Raw genomic sequence first — 20055 nt, forward strand, 5'->3', positions numbered from 1 at the left:
ATATTATGAATTCTTACTAAAACCTAGGCAATCAAAAGTTAATTTTGATATTTATGTCCAATTAAGTCAAGAATAGGCAAATAATTTAAATTAAAAATCCATGGCATCAGAAAAAAGATATCTATATATTGGTACAGCACTTAGATAAATATTTTAGTTGAAATTTATCTTTCATAATCGTACACCTCGTAAAATACCTATCTATACCCCCATAGCTATGTGCCTTTGATAATTCCTTAGAGTCTGTGTCTATTAAAATTGAAATCTCAACACTTCAAATAAGGTAGGCTAGGCTACAAGGAAAGGGTTTTGACCCTTTTGCTTTTGCTCAATCTTGATTTACAAGGTTTTTAGAGACTTGAAAACATATTTCTTAGATTTTTGAAAAGCACCTTGATATTGCTTAAAATCCTGTTGAAACAATAGGAGTTAGCCTATGCCTTGGAATTAAACAATCTAAAAAACTAAATCAAATGATAGAGAAGCTATAAACTAAGAAAATATATTATGTTAAATTTTAGTTGGGATATTTAGCCTAGCCATTAGGCCTGTCATTTTGCAATCTTCTGAGCTCTTGAAATAAGAAAAAAGATAAAAGTAGCCTTGCTTAATAATACCTTCTCATGGTGTACCTTAGCTACTTTCCTAGGTTGCAAGAAGTCCCTTAACTATACATCTTTGTATAGGCTTAGTCTAAGCTTAGAATTAGGACTATTGTATGGTTAATTTTTTTAAGTATTTTTTATTATTTTTTATAGTTTATACTTTACATGATTGGTTTTATGGTGTGTGATTTCTGTGTTTGTGCTAATGCACTGGTGATTCCTTTTTTCATTACAAAAATTATAATTAACACACTTTCAGGGTGCTTCCAATGTAGCCTATTTTACCTTCCTGTAATGTTCAAAAATTTTGTCCAAATTATATAGGCTATTTCCAATGTGTGTTTCTGCTTCTTGATTTTTTCAGCATTGATTCTACTTACAGATGGATACATGGGTTGAAGCAAGTCTGCCATATTGCAAAATACAAAAAAAATTTATAATTTAGACTATATATTTGCACATGCCAGGGGGAGAGGTAAAGTAAAGTATAGTAGAAGTGCCTTCAAAATATGTTAGCTACAAATTGTCTATGAATTTTTAAGAAAGAATTATTTTCTTAATACATTTCCCTCTCAATAGTCCTAATTCTAGACTTATATATAGAACTTCACCAATTTTTTAACACTAAAACTTAAACAAAAATGGCCTTAACATATTAGCCCATAGGCCTATTTGAAACAATTATTGTGATTTAAGACCTTTCCCTTTGTTTGAGTTTATCTATGATTGAATTTTTCTGTCATTTATGTACTTTGTTCTAACTTTAGGATCTTATGTTGAAGATTAGGCAGCATTTTCCAATTTTAAGCTCAAGGTTGAAATGATACCTTTTGTTACCCATTTTCTGCTCTATTTGGCAAATAATAAGAATCAAGTTGTCACTTTAAGGGCTCAAAATAGAACTCATAAAGGAATTGACTAGTATAATTAGAAAGAACTCAAAAGATACACCAAGTAGGGTTTAGCCTATTTAAATATAATCTGGAAATACCACTACTGTATACTCTTCAAAATAAATTATTAAAGGTGTATCAAACCTTACAAACTACCATCTTTAGTGAAAAGCCTGGCTAAGAGTTTACAAAGAGTTTAGAATTCAGAATATATACCAGGATAGTTCAAAGCCTTGATTCCAAAGAAAGACATATCAAGCAGGATTGTGATGTTCTACCTAGCTAACTAATGGCAAAATTTTAAAATTTGTCACTCAATGGTGGCGCAGTGGATTTGACCTTAGCTTGGTAATATGGGACCCAGAAATTGAATCATGCTGCAGCAATACACTGCAGGGACCTTAGTAGTCAAGAAGCATTGTTAATCTGATACAATACAATAAAATCTAGATGGTTAAAAAAGTATGTAAAAAAGATGTATGCTTTGAAGATATCATTTGGCTAAGTCTAGCCTATTGATGCCTTGGCAGGCATATTAGTTTTTTTGTTTTTATTTTAAGCCAGGCCTTTCTAAAGTAGTATGGTATCTCAGAACCATGAGAAATATTGTAGTATTCCTTGAGAAATATTGTAGTATTCTTAATGAGAAATATTGTAGTATTCCATAATAAGATTGCAAAGAAACAAATATGCTATTTGATTCCTCATTCAAGGTTATTTTAGATACAGTAATCACTACTGTTACAGCTGCATCATAGCTCCCCTTAAGGTATAGTAAAACCCCTAGTTATCTTTAACGTTTTTCTGTAATTCAAATAAACTATACAAACAAAGCAGTAAATGAAGCTGTAAAAGTATAGTGGAGTTTAATCAGATGCAGTGCTATAGTGTTGCCTATAGTAAAGGCCATAAAGTCTCAATATTTCATATTTATTTGTTTTCTTCTAAGAGGCACTTGGTGTGGAAGGGGTAGTTGTATAAACTTTTGAAGGGGCTCATTTAATCAGAAATTGAAAGTTCTATTGCCCTTTTTATCAAAAGTGATTGAGGGCAACAAGCCCCTTATCCCTTTTGGTCCAAATGCATCTCATAAAAAAATTAAGATACTCATTTTGCTAAAAATGGTTCAAAGATCATGCAAAAACTTCAGGGTCACCACAACCCCCCAAAACCCAGGGGTACTTGCTGTAATTTATGCCCTGGGGGTGTATAAGGTTTTTATGGAAGTGGTGGGTGTGTAAACCTTGGAGGTGGCTCAAGTAAATAGAAATTGAAAGTTCTAGCTCCTTTTTTCAAATTCAAAAGTGATTGCAAGGCAACAAGCCCCCCCCCCCATGCACTCTTTTCTGCAAATGCATCCAATGGAATTTTGGAGATGGTTGACACAACCCCCAGGAACCCAGGGCTGTGTTATATGCACCCAGGGCATATAAGGGTTTTATAGAAGGGGTAGTCATATAAACTTTGGAGGGGGGGTCATCTGATTGGAAATTGAATGTTCTAGTTCCTTTTTTATGAGTCAGAAGGGACCAGAGGGCAACTAAGCCCCTCTTATCCTCTTTCTCTGAAATGCATCCAAACAAATTTTTGAGATAGCCATTTTGTTTGAAATAGACCAAAGACCATATATCAAAACTCCAGGGTTGACAATTGCCAGAGGCCAAGGGCAAATGTAGTAAGCTATGTCCAAGGGATGTATAAGGTTTTTATGGAAGGGGGGGTTGTTCATACTTTGGAGAGGCTCATTTGATTAGAAAATAAAATTCTAGTTCCATTTTTAAGAGTCCAAAGTGATGAGAGGACAACTAGCTCCCCCTCCCTATGTGGTTTTAGGCCATGGGTTTGTTATTTATTCTATTTATAATCAAATTTTGACTTTTGGGGGCAAGTGGTTGGGTTCAAATAGTTATGTGTTTTTTGCAGAATTGGTTTTCACATTATTTAACATCTCAAGTTTTGTATATTCATTGACTTTCCCTTTATATTGTCCAAAATCATATTTAGCACTATACTTCATTTTTACATCATAAAGTTTTGTCGTAATATTTATTCATCTTGTTTTTCTAAATAGGCCCATTTATTTTTATATTTCCCAATACATATCATGGTTATATTGATGTAGACAATGTTATATGGGATATAATTAAAATTTCATTTTTATCTATGTGGCCTTCTTTATATTTCAAAGATAATTAGACACATGAAAAGCCTATGGCTTTTTCTTAGTTGGAATAGTAAAAGAAAAACCATAGGAAATCAGGCAGCAAAGTCAGTTGAATATGGCACCATATCCTAGAGAAGCAACTTCTCAAAAGTTGTTAATGTTCTATTATCTTGTCAAAATTGTTGCATCATCTTGCATATGATGATCTATTTTAATTTTTCAATTGATATAGGCTAGACTTTGTTCTTCACTGCAACATTTCAATAAAAAAAAGAAACAAGCAAATGAATATGAATTGGCTGTTTGATATACATATTGTCAGTTGGGTGTCAAAAGGTTGTATCTGCCTAATGGTAAATTTTCAGAAAACCAGAAAAAAATAAGCCTCACAACATTTTACTTCCTCATTGATATCCATAAAACACAAACAGATTGATATGCATTGATTTTACACATTGATCTGTTTTTTTTTATGGTAATTGAAAGGGAAATAAGAAAGTTTTGAGGTTTTTTTGCTATTTTAAAATTTACATTAATGGAGATACATCCTTTTGATACCCGACTGATAATATACTGATATTCATTCCTTAAATTCTTAGTAACTTTTGATTTTTTTGCAGTTAAAAAATTTAAAACATCTAAAATGTACGTTGTATTCAGTAAAGTGCAAATTATGTTTTGATGTTGAAAAGGTATGGGAGTTGTCAGCCCTGTTCATAATTTCTTCTCATTTTGAGTTTGACTCAGATATTTATTGTAACTTATATCTGTTTCCGGTTTCATTCATTTATTGACGGTAATTTGTGGTAGTTTTACACTTTGGAGATTATGCTTGTTTTTGGTTTAATGGTGCTCTTTATTTTCCTTTAAAAAACTTATTTTCTAGACAAAGTTTTTTTAATTATTTGACATATTGAACTAAACACTAATTGCAAATCAAGCTTAAAACAAACAAAAATCACTAGAAACAAAAGTTTGGCTACTGCCCTCTTCCCTAACTTTATAAGTATAAAGCCAACTGCATCATTTGTGCTTAATTGAAAACAAATTATATTACTAGTATTTTCTTTTGCACCTATTACAACATTCGAAATAAAACTAAACACTAAATTTACATATATAACTTAACACATGTACATTTATAAATAGAAGTGAACACTGGTACATTTACATATAGAACTGGTTACTGGTACATTTACCTATTGAATTGAATGCAGGTATATTTACAAATAGAACTGAACACTAGTACATGAAACCCATAGAACTGAATGTACATTTACATAACTATAGAAAAGTATATTTATTTGGCCTTTAGGCTATTTTGAACAAAATAGCCATCTCAAAGTTTTGACCAGCTTCTAGGTTCCCAGACATGACAAATACATGTAGAGGAGTTTTTTCCTAAAATATATGGTGTCTGTTTTAGTACTCTTTGAAATCCATAGCTGACACACACACGCTGCCTTTTCAAAGCAGCACTATGCAAAGGCATCTTATCCAAAACATAATTTTGTATAGTGGCACTATTTAAAATCACTAGCTCAAAAGTTTCCCCAAATAGAATTTGATTACTACTCTCTGCAAAAATCTATGGCGCCACCTCTACGTTTTGAAGACTTCCAAGCACTTCACTACCATAATTTCATCAGCCTGGCAGGTGCTAAGATTTTGTAATTATAATTGCCTTAATCATGTTGTTATATAATTCAGTAACAATAAGGCTGGTTCCATTCCACATCTATTCTGAAATATCTAAGCTACACAAATCATAGCATTTTCCTTTATGTTTAAGTCTTGAGATGTCAAATGTGCAGTAATAATTGAATTGAGGAATTCTGGAGTGAATTCAGTTCCTCTTTTCTCTTTACCTTTTAGAGAATCATAACTTTTATAAGACTTGTATTCTCCAGGTAGGCGATTGACAATTTTCGCATTTATTTGACTAACTTCTTCGTTGATCAAAGGTAAAATTATGTGATCCTTATAGAACTCCTTTCTGTGATCCTTATAGTGGTCCTTTTTAAACTCCAGAATATACTCTAGTTCATTCTTTACTAGGTTTCAGATATCTCTACAGCTATAATACTGATGTCCCCATTTATATTAAAGTATACCAATCCTTTACATGAACTAATGGTATAACTAACGTCATTATACTCTGATGTAATTATAGCTGACATCATATTATAAATTTTACTTTTTACAACATATATGGTTATAATTTACCATTATGACGCCATTAATCGTCTTGTATATGAAAATGTAGTTTTTTGTAGAAAAAACGAGTTTTTTTGTCTATTATTTTTCGTTAATATTAAAAAGGACTAGACATAGTGATTTCCCTTAAGATGAGCCGAGAAACAGCTATCTGTGATGTTCTGGTGCCCAGCTAGCTACAGAGAAAAGAAAATGGAAATAAAAGATGCTTTTGATGCAGAATATCCTAGTAGCAGCCATTTTCCTTGGTTTTCAAGCCAAGGGACAGTAAATTTCCTTTATAGGGATATCGGCCATGGCGTTTCCTATGGAGTAGGCTACTTTGTGTTTTGATCTGACCCGATTTTTAGGAGTTTGGGGATATTGTTTACTTACTTTGGGACGTGTTTGTCTCTTACCAGATTGCTGTGACCACTGCAACCCTGATTATTCCTAGAAAGTTTCCTCCCCATAGGAATCCATCCACTGCAGCAAACTTATAAAACTTATCATAAGGATCGTGAAGTTTTATCTTAACTAAACAAGCCATTAGGTTGACCTGTTGTTTATACTTGGAAACTTGTTAGAAATGACTTCCAGAAACTACTGGAAAATGATATGCCAGTTTAGGTGTCGTAGTGTTAAACTCAGCTAAGGCATTTGAGAAAAGCATGTCAGCCATATCACTTACTTTGACGGCTCTTTCTCTGCACTTCCAGATGTGGCTATTTAGGCTGAAGACATTTTGGGAGACCACAAATAGAGATCTAAAATCTTTGTGGGCATGATTTGTATAATATACATATATATATATATATATATATATATATATATATATATATATATATATATATATATATATATATATATATATATATATATATATATATATATATATATATATATATATATATATATATATATATATTTATATATATATATATATATATTTTTATATATATATATATATATATATATATATATATATATATATATATATTTCTCCCTTAGGTGTCATCATTTGTCTAAAAAATCCCAAATATTTGTACTAATGAGGTGGTTCTTATTGCTAGTAATAAAATCTCTTTGTATGCTGATGACTTTAAACTCGTCCTGCTAGCAAATGCTCAGTCCTTTGAAACTAATCTAAAGCTTATTTGTCCTGTTGCTGATTCTTGGCTACTTGAATTTAATGGAGGGAAATTCAAGGTTATTTCTTTGATGCCATACACCAAATTTACATGTAATATGACTAATAGTTTTAATATAATACATCCAATAGATTCGACAAGTGATGAAATGGATCTTAAGTTGATAGCAGACTCATACCTAAAAGTTAGTTTCAGCCATTGAGCCTTTGCGGAGAGGGGGAGGGGTAAGGTGTATTTGATGCTTGATGGGTTTTTTTCGGTGGTTAATGAGGGTTATTAGTCTCCCAACTTTTAGTCCCAACTCCAGAACTAGAGGTCATCACCTGAAACCTCAATATAGTCTACAAATAGTCAAATAGTCTACAATATCTTGAGTCTGCTCCCATTTTTTTTTTTTTTTTTTTTTTTTTTTATCTTGTATTGTCAACAGTTGGAACAAACTATCTAATGGAATAGTTACTGCCGAATCCCTTGATGTTTTCAAGCAAATACTGGATGTTGAGTGGTCGTCCAGAGAATGTAAACTCAATTAGGAAGCTACTGATCATGCAACAGCACCTGGTCACGAAAGAACTTTGAATACAACTAAGTCATCATTCTAGAGATCTACAAGGAGCAATCCTTATATTGCTCCTAGCTGCAACATGAGGTTAATAATAATTTTATGCTAGTAGAGCTCTTGGTGGGATGGATATGACAAATTAGTTAGATATCAGTGTTTAGTTATAATGCTCTACAAAGAGTATGATCAAGGTTATAGGCTGCACTTTTACAAGATTTTAGGCTGGCCCGATAAAGGACTCATTTGAACCGAGTCTCAAAATTTCAAAGTGTTTTAGTGTTTTGAAAAAAAAATGATAAGAAAAGACTACATTTGCCTTAATCTCTCTCTCTCACTCCCTCATCCTTTTAAATTTTTTTGCAGGAGGGTTAGCCGAAGAAGTAGATGACAGTGTCCTTCGTGCAGCTTTTATACCATTTGGTGACATAGTTGATATTCAGCTTCCTCTTGACTATGAAACTCAAGCTCATAGAGGATTCGCCTTCCTTGAATATGAGAATGCAGAGGATGCTGCTTCTGCTATTGATAATATGGTAGTTCTTTATCTTTATTTTGCCCTTTAAATTCTTAGTTTTCTTCCTTACACAAAAAAGGGTATGATTTTTATGAGCTAAGGACAAAAGAAATATTTTAGCGAGTTAGAATATATCATCAGCTACTTTTTGTATTTTGGACTTCAGTTAGATATGGTAGAAGCAGGCTCTCAGTACTTCTCACATTCTGACAAAAAGGAAATGTAAGCTACTTTATTAGGAAATTTGTACCTTCTATATGGCATGTAAAACCTGACCACAAAAGGGGATAGGTAGCTTCCCTCCGTGACAAAGAGTGAATTCAGGAAAATTTGCAGAAGTTTGGACCCTCCTTCACCTTGGCTTGGATGGACTTTGATTGTGTGCTGTTTTTACTTGTATCACTGCTGTTATCAAAGCTTGTTAGAAAATCTGATCGATTTTGTTTTATTATGGAAAAGCCTGGCAAAACTGGCAAAGTTTGGCAAAACTGGCAGACAACAAACTAATTTCATATGGTGTTTTATGCCATACAGGAAAATAATTAGATACCTTAGAGCAAACTAACCCAGTAATCCAGCCGAACCTTAGAAATAACGACGAAGACCACACTGGTTGTGGTCTAGTTTAACTGGTTGTGGTCTGTGGTTGTGGTTCAACTAGAGTCCTGGTTGAACTTCGGTGAGGTAAGGATGCTGGGACGCTTAATATCAGCTGATACTGCATTTCTTCAAGTCTTCAGCTGATGTTTCCTCTTGTCAAGTTAGGCCAGTTATCAGGAGAAACTTTCTCTTTTCAGTTTATTTTGGGTATAGTCCTGGCTCTAAATGGCATTTCAGTCTGTATTAGAAAAGTCCTGGCTCTTCATGGCTTTCTGGAGCTTTCTGTTAGCCTCATTAAATAGCTTAGACTTTATCCTTTTATGACTTTCCTGTTTTTTCCAAGAATGTTTTTCCAGCCTAACTGTTCTTCTAACTTAGTTTAAACTGCTCTCCAGCTTATTGCTTTTTTTTCCACCTCTTTTTTCATTTTTTTTTCTGTCAAATATCTGTCACCCTCTTCTTTGGCTTTCTTTGTTTCTGCAAGCCTTAGATATATTATTGCAGCTTTAGATAGCACTGGAGGCTGATTGAACTGGTTTGTTGGCAATCAGAAGCAAGTCTGATCCGTATCTTAATGGTTGTATGGTGCTACACACAATCTTTCTGAATATTAGCCAATTTTGTTTCCATTGGGTCTTTGGGTCTGCTGATTGGCTGGCACACTTGCATTTCACCTTGTCAAGTTTTTTTTTATGGGAGGGAGTGCACCCTTCCCTAACTATAAAAGTCTGAGACCCACTACGTCATTGACGCTTTACTGAAAACAAATTATATTAAGAGTGTTTTCGTTTGTATTTTTACAACATTGAACACAAAACTAAAAGTTGTAGTAAAATTAAATTTTTGAACTGATGAGCTTTCAATAATTAATATCATTGCATATCAGGTGTTCAGTTTAATTTTATTAGTTCTTTCAAAGACTGTTCAAGACAAATATAGTTTCAATAGAAGCAAATGTTTGGCTTCTGCCCCATTCCCTAACTGTAAAAGTAAAGGCTACTATATTGGCGCTTCACTGAAAAACGAATTATATTACAAATATTTTCTTTTCCAGTTATTTCAGTATGTAAATAAGAATTGCAGTGAAATCTAAGTTGCAGTGGTAGCTAGCAATCCAGGTTGCTGCAGTAGCTAGCAAACTTTGAAGAGACGATCACGCTGCTTGGTAAAAAATAAAATAGTCCATAACTCCTAAAACTAGAATCAGACATAAAAAAAAGTACACTATTAGAACCGCCTTGTCCGAAACCCCTATATAAGGGATGGTACAACTCACCATCGCTTGGCTTGGACAGCAAGGGAAATATATTGGCTTGAAAATCAAGAAAAGTGGCTGAAACCACAATATTCTTCATATATGGTATCTTTTTTCTTTTCTTTTTTTCCGCAGCTAGCTTGGTACTGGAACATCGTAGAGAGTTGTTTAATGGCTCATTTTAAAGGAATTTGCCACATCTAGTGCCTTTTGTAATTAAAAACAAAGTAGTTTTTAAAATAGAATTATTTTTTACTAAAAACTCCATTGTTCTATTGCACTGTAGTAGCTAATGTTATTAAAATCTTATTGCATACAAAAATGAAAATAGTATTTTCAACATTATAAAAAACATGTAAATATATTTATGTATGTATGTATATATTTATAACCCATCATACAAAATAATGAAGTGATGGAGTACATTGAGAAACGACACTATTGTAAAGCCTCGCAAGATGGGCTCTATTCAAATGAAACTGAGAACTAACAATTGTACCATGTGCATGACGGATTTTCGTTTCCATACTTTCTAGCATCAATAGCCTAGTTTTCTTCAGATTTTTTCCAATAGGAAGGCCAAGATATTTCAACTTAACACAAGGCTTTACTTCTCTACCATTCAGATCTATAGATATATTGCCTGAACTAGTCGTATCTATTTCATTAAAAATCAAAACATCACATTTTGCAGCATTTAGGGAAAGTCCAATATCACTGTAGTTTTTACATATCTCCAAAAAACATTTTTCTAGCCCACTGTTAGTCCTACTAATATTAAAAACGTCGTCTGCATGACATAATATCGACCAATCAGTACCCTTTATATATACAGCACGAAGAAAGTTGGCACTGAGCTGGAAGCGCTGCATTATTATAAACCATGGGAGAAGTAACCCCGATATGAATTGGTATATCATCAGTCAGCAAATTGCTTTCAGGTACACGTATTTTTGCTTTCATATGGCGGTACATGTACAAAAGAGGTCCAACTAAGTCTAGCGATACACCACGGTTCAAAAGCTCATTCATTGCTTGGGGATCAAAACGAATCAAATGCTTTACTAACATCGTATGTTCCGAGCGCTAGAGTACCACCGGATTTACCTGCATCGATCAACAAATTGCACAGACATTTTAGAGCATGGTAACAACCAAGCTCAGGCTGGAAGCCAAACTGGTGAGGAAGCATGTAACAGATAGGAGATAGGCTATCAATTATAAGTAACTAGCTGTTGGTGGGGGCGCTTTGCAACCCCCCCCCCAAGCCCCCCCGCGCGCGTAAGTCGTTATGTGCCATATTAGTTACGCGCCATTGTAGTTGTGTCCCTGTGTACCACCTATGAATATAGATAGATTTATATATGTGTTTTAAACTACGTAAAACTTGCGAATATACAACATTCTTGGCTTTCCCATTGTCTGTGCATATACAAAGCCTTATGTACTAATAATGACGTCATATGCAAACGCTCTTTTTACAAACAAACAAACATGCATACACACAACTCGTTTTTATATAGATAGATAGATAGATAGATACAATACAAATTAACTGCGTAAAACTTGCGAATATACAACATTCTTCGCTGTCCAATTGTCGCTGCATATAAATAGACTGTCAGGTTTACCGACCCTCGAACATGCAACGTACAATTGTCCATGGGAAAAACTATCAGTATTAAGATCTATACCACATTTTTCTAATGATTGACCTTGAGCTTTGTTAATGGTGATTGCACATGCTAATCACATTGGGAATTGCAATCTTTTAAATTGAAAAGGCAGATCCGTTGGAATCATGGGAATGCGAGGAATAAGAACAGCCTCACCCTCAAAAGGCCCTGTCAAGATTGTGGCCTCTATTAGGTTTTCCATTGTTTTTTTTTTTACCGCAAGTCGCGTGCCATTGCAAAGCTTTGGTGGGTTGATATTTCTTAAAAGTATTATTGGTACGCCTATTTTTAGTTGTAGCACGTGTGGTGGAAACCCTGAAAGATCCACGGAATTTAAAATTTCAGATGGATAATTAACCGCTTCATTTGGTTCCAAAACTGTGTCGACTGACTTGTAAAGGACTGCCTGGTCTCGAATATTGGTCAAAACAATATTGTTGATTTCGTGGACGTCTATATTTTTGGGTGCAAGAATCGCTCTTTCACTTAGCCATTTATTATTTTTATAATTCTTTAGAATATTCGGAAATACTTTTTCAATCAATTCATTTTTGGACGTCACTAAATTACAGAAATCAGCAGGTAGTTGTATACGTCCTGAAATTGAGTCTACTGGGAGCTTTCAGTTTCCAATTGCCAGCAATTGATCTGAAAATGTTTGACCAGAGTCATCGTTTTGCAATCAGACACGCATATTTGTAGTTCATTTTAATGTTATTACGTGTGCCCATAAATTAGAATTTTTCCGGCAAGCATTCATTTCGTCTGCAGGGGTCGATCTAGGTATTATAGGTAATTTTTGCCTGAAATCTCCCGCAAGCAATATTAATGTGCTGCCAAAGGGTTTCGACTTCCCTCGCAAATCTTTCAAGCATTGATCCAGAGCCTCGAGCGATTTTTTGTGTGCCATTGTGCACTCCTCCCAAACAATAAGTTTGCATTGCTGCAATACTTTACCCATCCCAGATGATTTGGAAATATTGCACGTGGGAGTTTCTGTAGAATGCAAATTCAGAGGCAATTTCAAAGCGGAATGAGTAGTTCTTCCACCAGGCAGCAATGTTGCGGCTATTCCGGACGACGCAATTGCCAACGCTATATCATTTTTGATCGAATTGTTGCCAGAATCAGTTTTATCACAAACGTTTTACCAGTACCTCCTGGCGCATCCAGAAAGAAAATTTCTCCAACGTTGTTATCGACACAATGCATTATCGTATCATAAATGTCTTTTTGTTCCGACGTTAACTTGGAAATGTTATTTTGTACATACGACAATAGATCACTCGTACTGTAACTTTGTTCACGATCCAATTCTACACATGTCGAAACAGCAGCGGTACGATTAGGTGAAGGCATTCCCAAATCCTGAAGAGGTTTGTTTGCCATACGTACGCACAAATCTTCTATAATAACTAAAGTGTAGTTATAAATTTCTGATGTAAAATCAAAAGTCATATCTGACGTCTCTAACTGTTTTCGATGGAGTATATCTTCGGACATTTTTGACTTATATTTTTCCCATAACTCTGTAGGAGCTGATGGAGAGCAAGTTGTTAAAATGATGCCAAACAATGCACGAATTTGACTTGGAGTTGACGTTTCGCACGCGTCATTGATGCAGTTATCCCAGTGTTGGTCATTCTCCAATAAATTCACAGCTTGGCATGCACTACGGTAAGTGTTATGTATAGTACCGTTTACAGTTCTCAAATACTCAAAGGATGTTGGACCGGGTACTTTCACCAAAAGCAGGCGTAGAAAGAAGCATTCATGTTGATTGGGGTGAACGGTGTAGAGTCTTCCTATCGTGGTATCTTTGAAGATGGTAGGTTGGCCGTCGACTGACTTACCCTGTTTTCGACGTTCAAATACTTTATTTTTAGTATTCCACGTGTAATACGAAGGCACTTCAGTATACAGCAGTTTTTTTGCAAAAGAATCATTTTTGCAAAGCGAAAAGAAAGCGGTTAACTTTGTATCCGGTGGATTCAGGGCTCTTTGTTGCACGTTGGTTTCCGAGTAATAAACACGTTGACCATTCTGTAAATGTACCGCTAAGTGAACAACAGCTGGACTACGTTCATGTATCGGAAATGAAAGAATTCGCCAAACAGCTTCATTACTGCTTATGTATCTTCCAGCCTGATATTGTACGATTTCGTCGATATCTTTGATTTCGGGCTGCAAGCCACTGGTGGTACCGTTACGCTTCTTTATTATTGCTGTTTACCGCCATCTTCAGTAGATCTTCTTCTATATTGTGGGTAACCATCATTGCCAGTAATTGTGTTGGATACTAAAAGTTGAGGATATTGCTTTGTGAACCTTCCTTTGGCCATGCATGGTGAATTTTCGTTCAGTGCACCGCAAGGTCCATCTATCATATTTTTTACAATAATATCATGTAACCCCTTATCGACATTTTCATCAGGTATTTCAGCGGAAATCACATCATCAATTTCGTTCGAAGTAATTTTTTTATGTAGCCAGATTAGTATATGTGCGTGTGGCAAACCTCGTTTTTGCCATTCCACTGAGTACATCCAGCATCGCACTGACCCAAACACTTCAAGTTTTACTATGTAGTTTATCAGTGATTTCAACTTTTGCCCTAAGACACGGGCCATAATGTCATGTCTATGAACCGCCGATTGTCCTTGAAGTAAAAGCTGCTGTATCTCGTCCCAAGATTGATTACATGTAAATGTAATAAATAAATCTGGACGACCATGGAGACGAACATACGCTATAGCATCTTGAGCATATTCATGCATATGACGGCGACTGCCAGCATATGACGAAGGTAAAATTGTTAATCTTCCAAGGTTCTGGTATTACCGTCATTTATAACTGCATCTCGCAAATGAATGTATTGTTCAGAGCGGAGCTTGGTCTGATTCAGGCGGATATATAGCAAACGTTCTGATTCAGTTTTAGCATACATATCAACGACGTATGCATAATATGTGCAATGCATAATAATGCATTGCACTGCATTTCTTATTCATTTCTTTGTTAGTGGCTGGATTCATCAATTTAATATTAAAGTGATAGCCGTCGGCTCCATCCCAAAAAATGATAGGATATTGTAGGGCATCGTAGCATCGATGAGTTTCAGCAATTCTTAACAACTGAGCGTTTCGCTTATGAAGAATAATATCTCGAGGTAAAAACTGATCACCGACCATAACGATTGCCACTTCGTCGATAGTTGGAGCATTGTATCTACGCACATGTTGGCCATGAGGCGTTTTGTCAACGGAAATAACAATTTTACGCGTATCAGTAGGCATCAAATCGATGGCTGTTTTGAACAGACGCACTAAATTATTATTTTCGTGGAAAAGATGTTGCAATTGGGAAACGATTGTCCTTTCAACGTTGGGAGAAATTTTGCAACGTGTATTCAATTCAGAATTTCTATCACTGATGAAGTACAATTGTAAAAATTTATGATTCTCGCCTGAGAATGGTAGAAGGGATCCTGCTCTATGATAAATTTGCCCTTTTACTTTGAAAGTAGACATAAATTGATCTGGATTTTCGATTTGGGCCCCAAACGACGTCATTTGGAAACATGAGTTATATTTTCTGATTTTTGATAAAAAACGCGTAGATTCTGACGTAGTTCCAGTAAGGAAAGTCTTCAATGGCTCTGGTGGTGCAGCCAATAGAAGAAGTTTAACTTTTCCTGAGGCGCAACACATTCCCATTGTTTCACCATTGAATTTTAAGGCCTTGCAATAGGGACGAACACATCTACTCAAGCTATAATCATCGACTGGGCTGTACCTGAATGCCAGGCGATAACTTTCAGGTTACTCTGATTCCACGGCACGCTTTCTTTTCTTACTTTCTCTATAAGCAGCAAGCCTGATTTCTTGCTGTTCTTGTGATTCCTCGGCACGCCTTCTTTTTTCACTTTCTCTTTTAGCAGCAAGTCTGGTTTCGTGTTGCTCTGGTAGTTCCTCGGCATGCCTTCTTTTTTCACTTTCTCTTTTAGCAGCAAGTCTGGTTTAGCGTTGCTCTAGTAGTTCCTCGGCACGCTTTCTGTTCTTTCTTTCTCTATCAGCCTCAAGCCTGTTTTCTTGCTGTTCTTTGGATTCCTCGGCACGCTTTCTTTTCTTACTTTCTCTATCAGCAGCAAGTTTTTTGGCATAGACTCTTTGAGCATCTTCCTCGGCTGTTGCCATTGTAAGTTCATCAGTCATTTTACAGTTAAACATTAATAGATTTCTCCATGAACGCATGTCTTAAATACCTTTAATGACGTCACCGTCATAACAAAAATGACGACAACTAACTTCATGACGTCAGTCAACACACAAACTAGATTAATTCCTGAAAGAATATTAAATAAAATAATTTTACTTAGCTGATAGCTGCACAAATATTTATGGTGTCTGAGCAATACTTTAAATTTTTTAATTCAAACCGGAAAAATACCTAAAAATTTCTAAATCAGTTTGTAATTCAAAACTTCGAAAATCTGCTTCTTAAATAAATGAGATAATAAACTTGAATCTTTGATGAATATCGAGATGGAGTTCAAATTTATATTGGAGCTTTTGTTTAAGAGTGCTACATTAAGAAGCAGAGCTGATGCCCTACTTTTCTTGGTAAATGCAAAGCTCGTTGAAGCTGGATGTCACTTTGAAGTCGGCGATGAGACTACAGTCGTGCTACCGGAAAATTGGAATGAAAGTGAAGTTTATGATTTGAAGTTAAAGTATGGAGGGAAAACTCTCCTGTTGAAAGGTGTAAAGACAGAAGAGGAACTTTTTGTTAACTTGCACCTCCAATCGGGTGATAACGGAATCGATGCTAGTGTGGCGTTCCGACTTGATGAAGCGACTGATAATTATTCTCGACTAAACGAAGCTTTTCATGATCGCGATTTATTGGTTTCTTGGATTGAAAAGGATGTAATTCAGCCCCTATTCAAGAAAAAAGAGAACATTCAGGTGCCGAAAGTAGTACCGTCGGGTGGACCGAAAAGTCCTCCTTATGATCCACATCGTGTCGAACGAGGACGAAGTCAGAGAGATGATCGTTGGTCTTATGGACGTGGTGATGTAGATCCTACGGGGAGGAGTAGAGGAGGAATGATAATGGATCATTTTCGTCGTGGAGGCCCAGACTGGGAAGAAAGGCATGGACTCCCACGTGGTGCTGTTCCCCCTGAATCGCGCTTTGACCCGGTTGGGCCAATGATTCCAGATGAAGTGCCTCCACCATTCGAAATGCCACGTCGTAGCGAGCCGCGTCGTGGAATGGGAGTTCCAGATCCAGATCATATGATAATGCCAGGTTTTTCTGGGTTTGCAGAGGTTGCTAGCAACCCAGTAAGAGACGATGACGCCTCATAGTAAAAACTAAAAAACAAAATTATCCGCTTCCCTAATCGCATACCTGTGGAGCGAACTATTTACGCGAAAAAAAAAATAACTAAAAACTGTAGGACATAGATCATTCCAACATCGATAAGCAAAAACAGCAGCTTGATAATCACAAATCTGACCAATATTAAGCACTCGTATTTTTTAAAACACGACGCGGCATCATTCACATTTTCTACATAATTACCAAGAAGACGTACTGTTTTATTTTGAAGCATCTGCACTCTTCTAAAATTTGCGTGAAAATTACTAGACCAAGGAACACAAACCATAAGAAATATAAGGCGCAGCAATAGTATGATACTGTAATAGAAGAACTGACAATGGTAAAACATGCTTTAATCAGCGCAAGATTCCCAGACCCTAGCAATTTTACCTGGAACAAGATCACTATGGGGCCTCCAGATAAATTACAATCAAGATTGAAGCCAAAATAACGCACTTCATGCACCTGTAAAAAAGTCCTAGCATTAAAAAATATCTTTCCATCAACACTTTGTCGCTTACCAACTTTTCTAAATATCATAAAATTTGTTTCTTTAACATTCACTGACAAAAGGCTCAAACTCGTAAATGCAAAAAAGACTTTAAAACCCTATTTACTTTCAACAACAAATTATCAATGGATCGACTAGACACAGTTAACGCAGTAGCATCCGCAATTGTCGTAATAAAACACTCAGATAAGCAGAAACGCATTGAATCAACATGTACTAGGTACTGAAGCGGACCTGGGTAGGTATTGGTACTGAACTAGGTACTGAAGACAAGCTGGGGCACACGACGTTTTACTTGATAAGGAGAGGAAGCAACATCACTTAATACAACTTGAAGATATCTGCCACTTAAAAAAGTAACAAACCATTTCAGATAGTTACCTAGAACTCCAAGGGAGTTCTAGGTTCTCGGTTAGGAGCTCTATTTTATGAATATACAAGTTATATCTTTATTCTCATTTCCTACTCTTTATTATTATCATAGTTACTAAGCGATGCCATAAACTTAAGCGGCATGCTAAATGGTTTGACCTATACAAATTGTCACAAAGAGTGCATGACCCCAAAAAATTCACTCCCTTGCTTATAGCGGTAAGAAGTTCAAAGGCAAAAAATTATGCAGAAAATATTAAATATTTTATTTTTTTATAGATGGTGAACAGCTTTTTTTATGGCGGGGCGATTTTTATAACTTGCTAAAAAAAAATTTAATATTTTTATACCATTTTAATTTCAACAGATTTATTGGAACTTAAACCCTCACCAGATTTTAGATTAAATTTACGACCTTTTCCACTACTTACCTGCGAGGCATAATTGTCAAGGCTCAAATAAAATCTAGACCTGTCCGAGACGCCGCACTTGTGAATTGATCAAACTCACACTCAAATTCTTCCCAGCTAGCACTCAGTGGCCTATACACAACATTAATCAAAAGTTTTCCACTCCCCAAATCTAATTCCAAACTAAAACTTTCAAACTTACCCTCTATCCAAACATCAATATCCCTTGGCGACAAATTATCACGACAAAAAATCATTTATAATGATTAAGTCCTATTTATAATCCGGGCTGCACTGGTAGCTGGCATTACTATCCTTATGTACCCACACAAGTTCATGTTGCAGCCAGGTTTTATCCTACCTGAAAAAAGCCGAAGAAGTTGTTGTCCCCCTTTGCCGTTTTAAGCTAAAGACTACAAGTTCAATCTGGAAATCTGACCCTGGTTTAAAAATTGTAAAAATCATCCAAAAGTGTGGCAAAGAATTTGGGTAGCGTTTGGCCACCCTTTAAGGGTCACCTCTTTGACATTAAACAGAAAACGAAGTGGGAATTCAAACGTTATCTTCATAATGTTAGATATAAAGTTGCGGAATTTACGAAGATTTCTAGTTATTGGAAACAAGTGATTAATTTTGCAGAACTTGATTCACCTCCTACTGCCGATCGGATCTCTACTGCCTCTTGGATTAATCATTATAATAAGATTTGAATATTATGAATTATGCGGTTCATTCTCAGTTTGCTAGCCTCTGTTCTTATGTATTACCTGCGAAAATTTCCCAAGGTCATGTACCTTCCGTTTCTGCTGACTCTGTGATCCGTTGTGTTAAGAATTAAAAGACTAAATCGTGTAATATTGATGGTATTAGTGTTTTTCACCTTCATATTAATTCAAAAGAATTGATTCTTCATTTGTAGTTATTATTTCAAATTTGTTTGTGTACGTCTTTGGTGCCTGATTCTTTTCTGTGCGGGAGTATCACTTCGATTCTTAAACGTTGGAAAAAACTGACTAATTGCGCATCATATGCGCCATTTACTGTTGCTTGTTCGTTGAGCAAAATTTTTGAATGTGTCCTACTTACTGAAATTCTTCCAAAAGTTGATTATATGTCGAATCAATCTGTGTTTAAACCATATATGGTAATGTAAAGAAATACCTTTTTCAGCACTTATACTATTAGTACTACTATTAATAACTCATTGCAGCGTCAAGCCGCCTGAGGCCAGCACAAGGGTGCGTGCTTCTTCATACAAGGCTTTTTTATTCGAAACTACACTTTTACACCCTCCCAAGAAGTTTTAGTTTTCGGAAAGTCCTTCCTTAAAACCCACCCCACCCCACGGTTTTAACGCATCTCAGCTTCTAACGAATCTCAAATGATAATCGGTTTCTGTAATTCTTCCAAAAGTTAAGATTCTTCCAAAATTCTTCCAGAGGTAATCCAACCTCGGTCAGTGCTGAAAAATCGTTCTTATGCTTTTCAAATTTGAAACACCTGCGTATTGTTGAAACTAGGCTATTAACGAGGTTCTTGATGTCATTAAATGGATAAGCCCATCAATCATAAAATCTTGAATTGATGAGCTTTTAACAAGTAATTTCATCATATATCAAATATTCACATTGATTTTATTAGTTTTCTGTGAAGCGCCAATGATGCAGTAAGTTTTAATCTTGTACAGTTAGGGAAGGGGGAAGCACCCAGAATCTTGTTTGTAGTGATTTTTATTCGTTTTCAGCTTGATTTGCACAT

The 20055-nt window shown here is 35.5% G+C and overlaps 1 protein-coding gene across 1 annotated transcript in view; it reads left to right on the top strand.

Annotated features, from left to right (window-relative positions):
* Positions 1-65: 65 nt before the first annotated feature.
* Positions 66-20055, top strand: part of LOC136034112 (peptidyl-prolyl cis-trans isomerase E-like) — a 40880-nt gene continuing 20890 nt past the window's right edge. The window contains exons 1-2 of the mRNA XM_065715259.1: positions 66-131; positions 7935-8104. Coding sequence (XP_065571331.1) covers positions 101-131; positions 7935-8104 — 201 coding nt within the window. The 5' untranslated portion in view covers positions 66-100. The remainder of the gene's footprint in view (positions 132-7934; positions 8105-20055) is intronic.

Source organism: Artemia franciscana, chromosome 12 (genome assembly GCF_032884065.1).
Source record: "Artemia franciscana chromosome 12, ASM3288406v1, whole genome shotgun sequence".
NCBI classification, from domain to species: Eukaryota; Metazoa; Arthropoda; class Branchiopoda; order Anostraca; family Artemiidae; genus Artemia; species Artemia franciscana.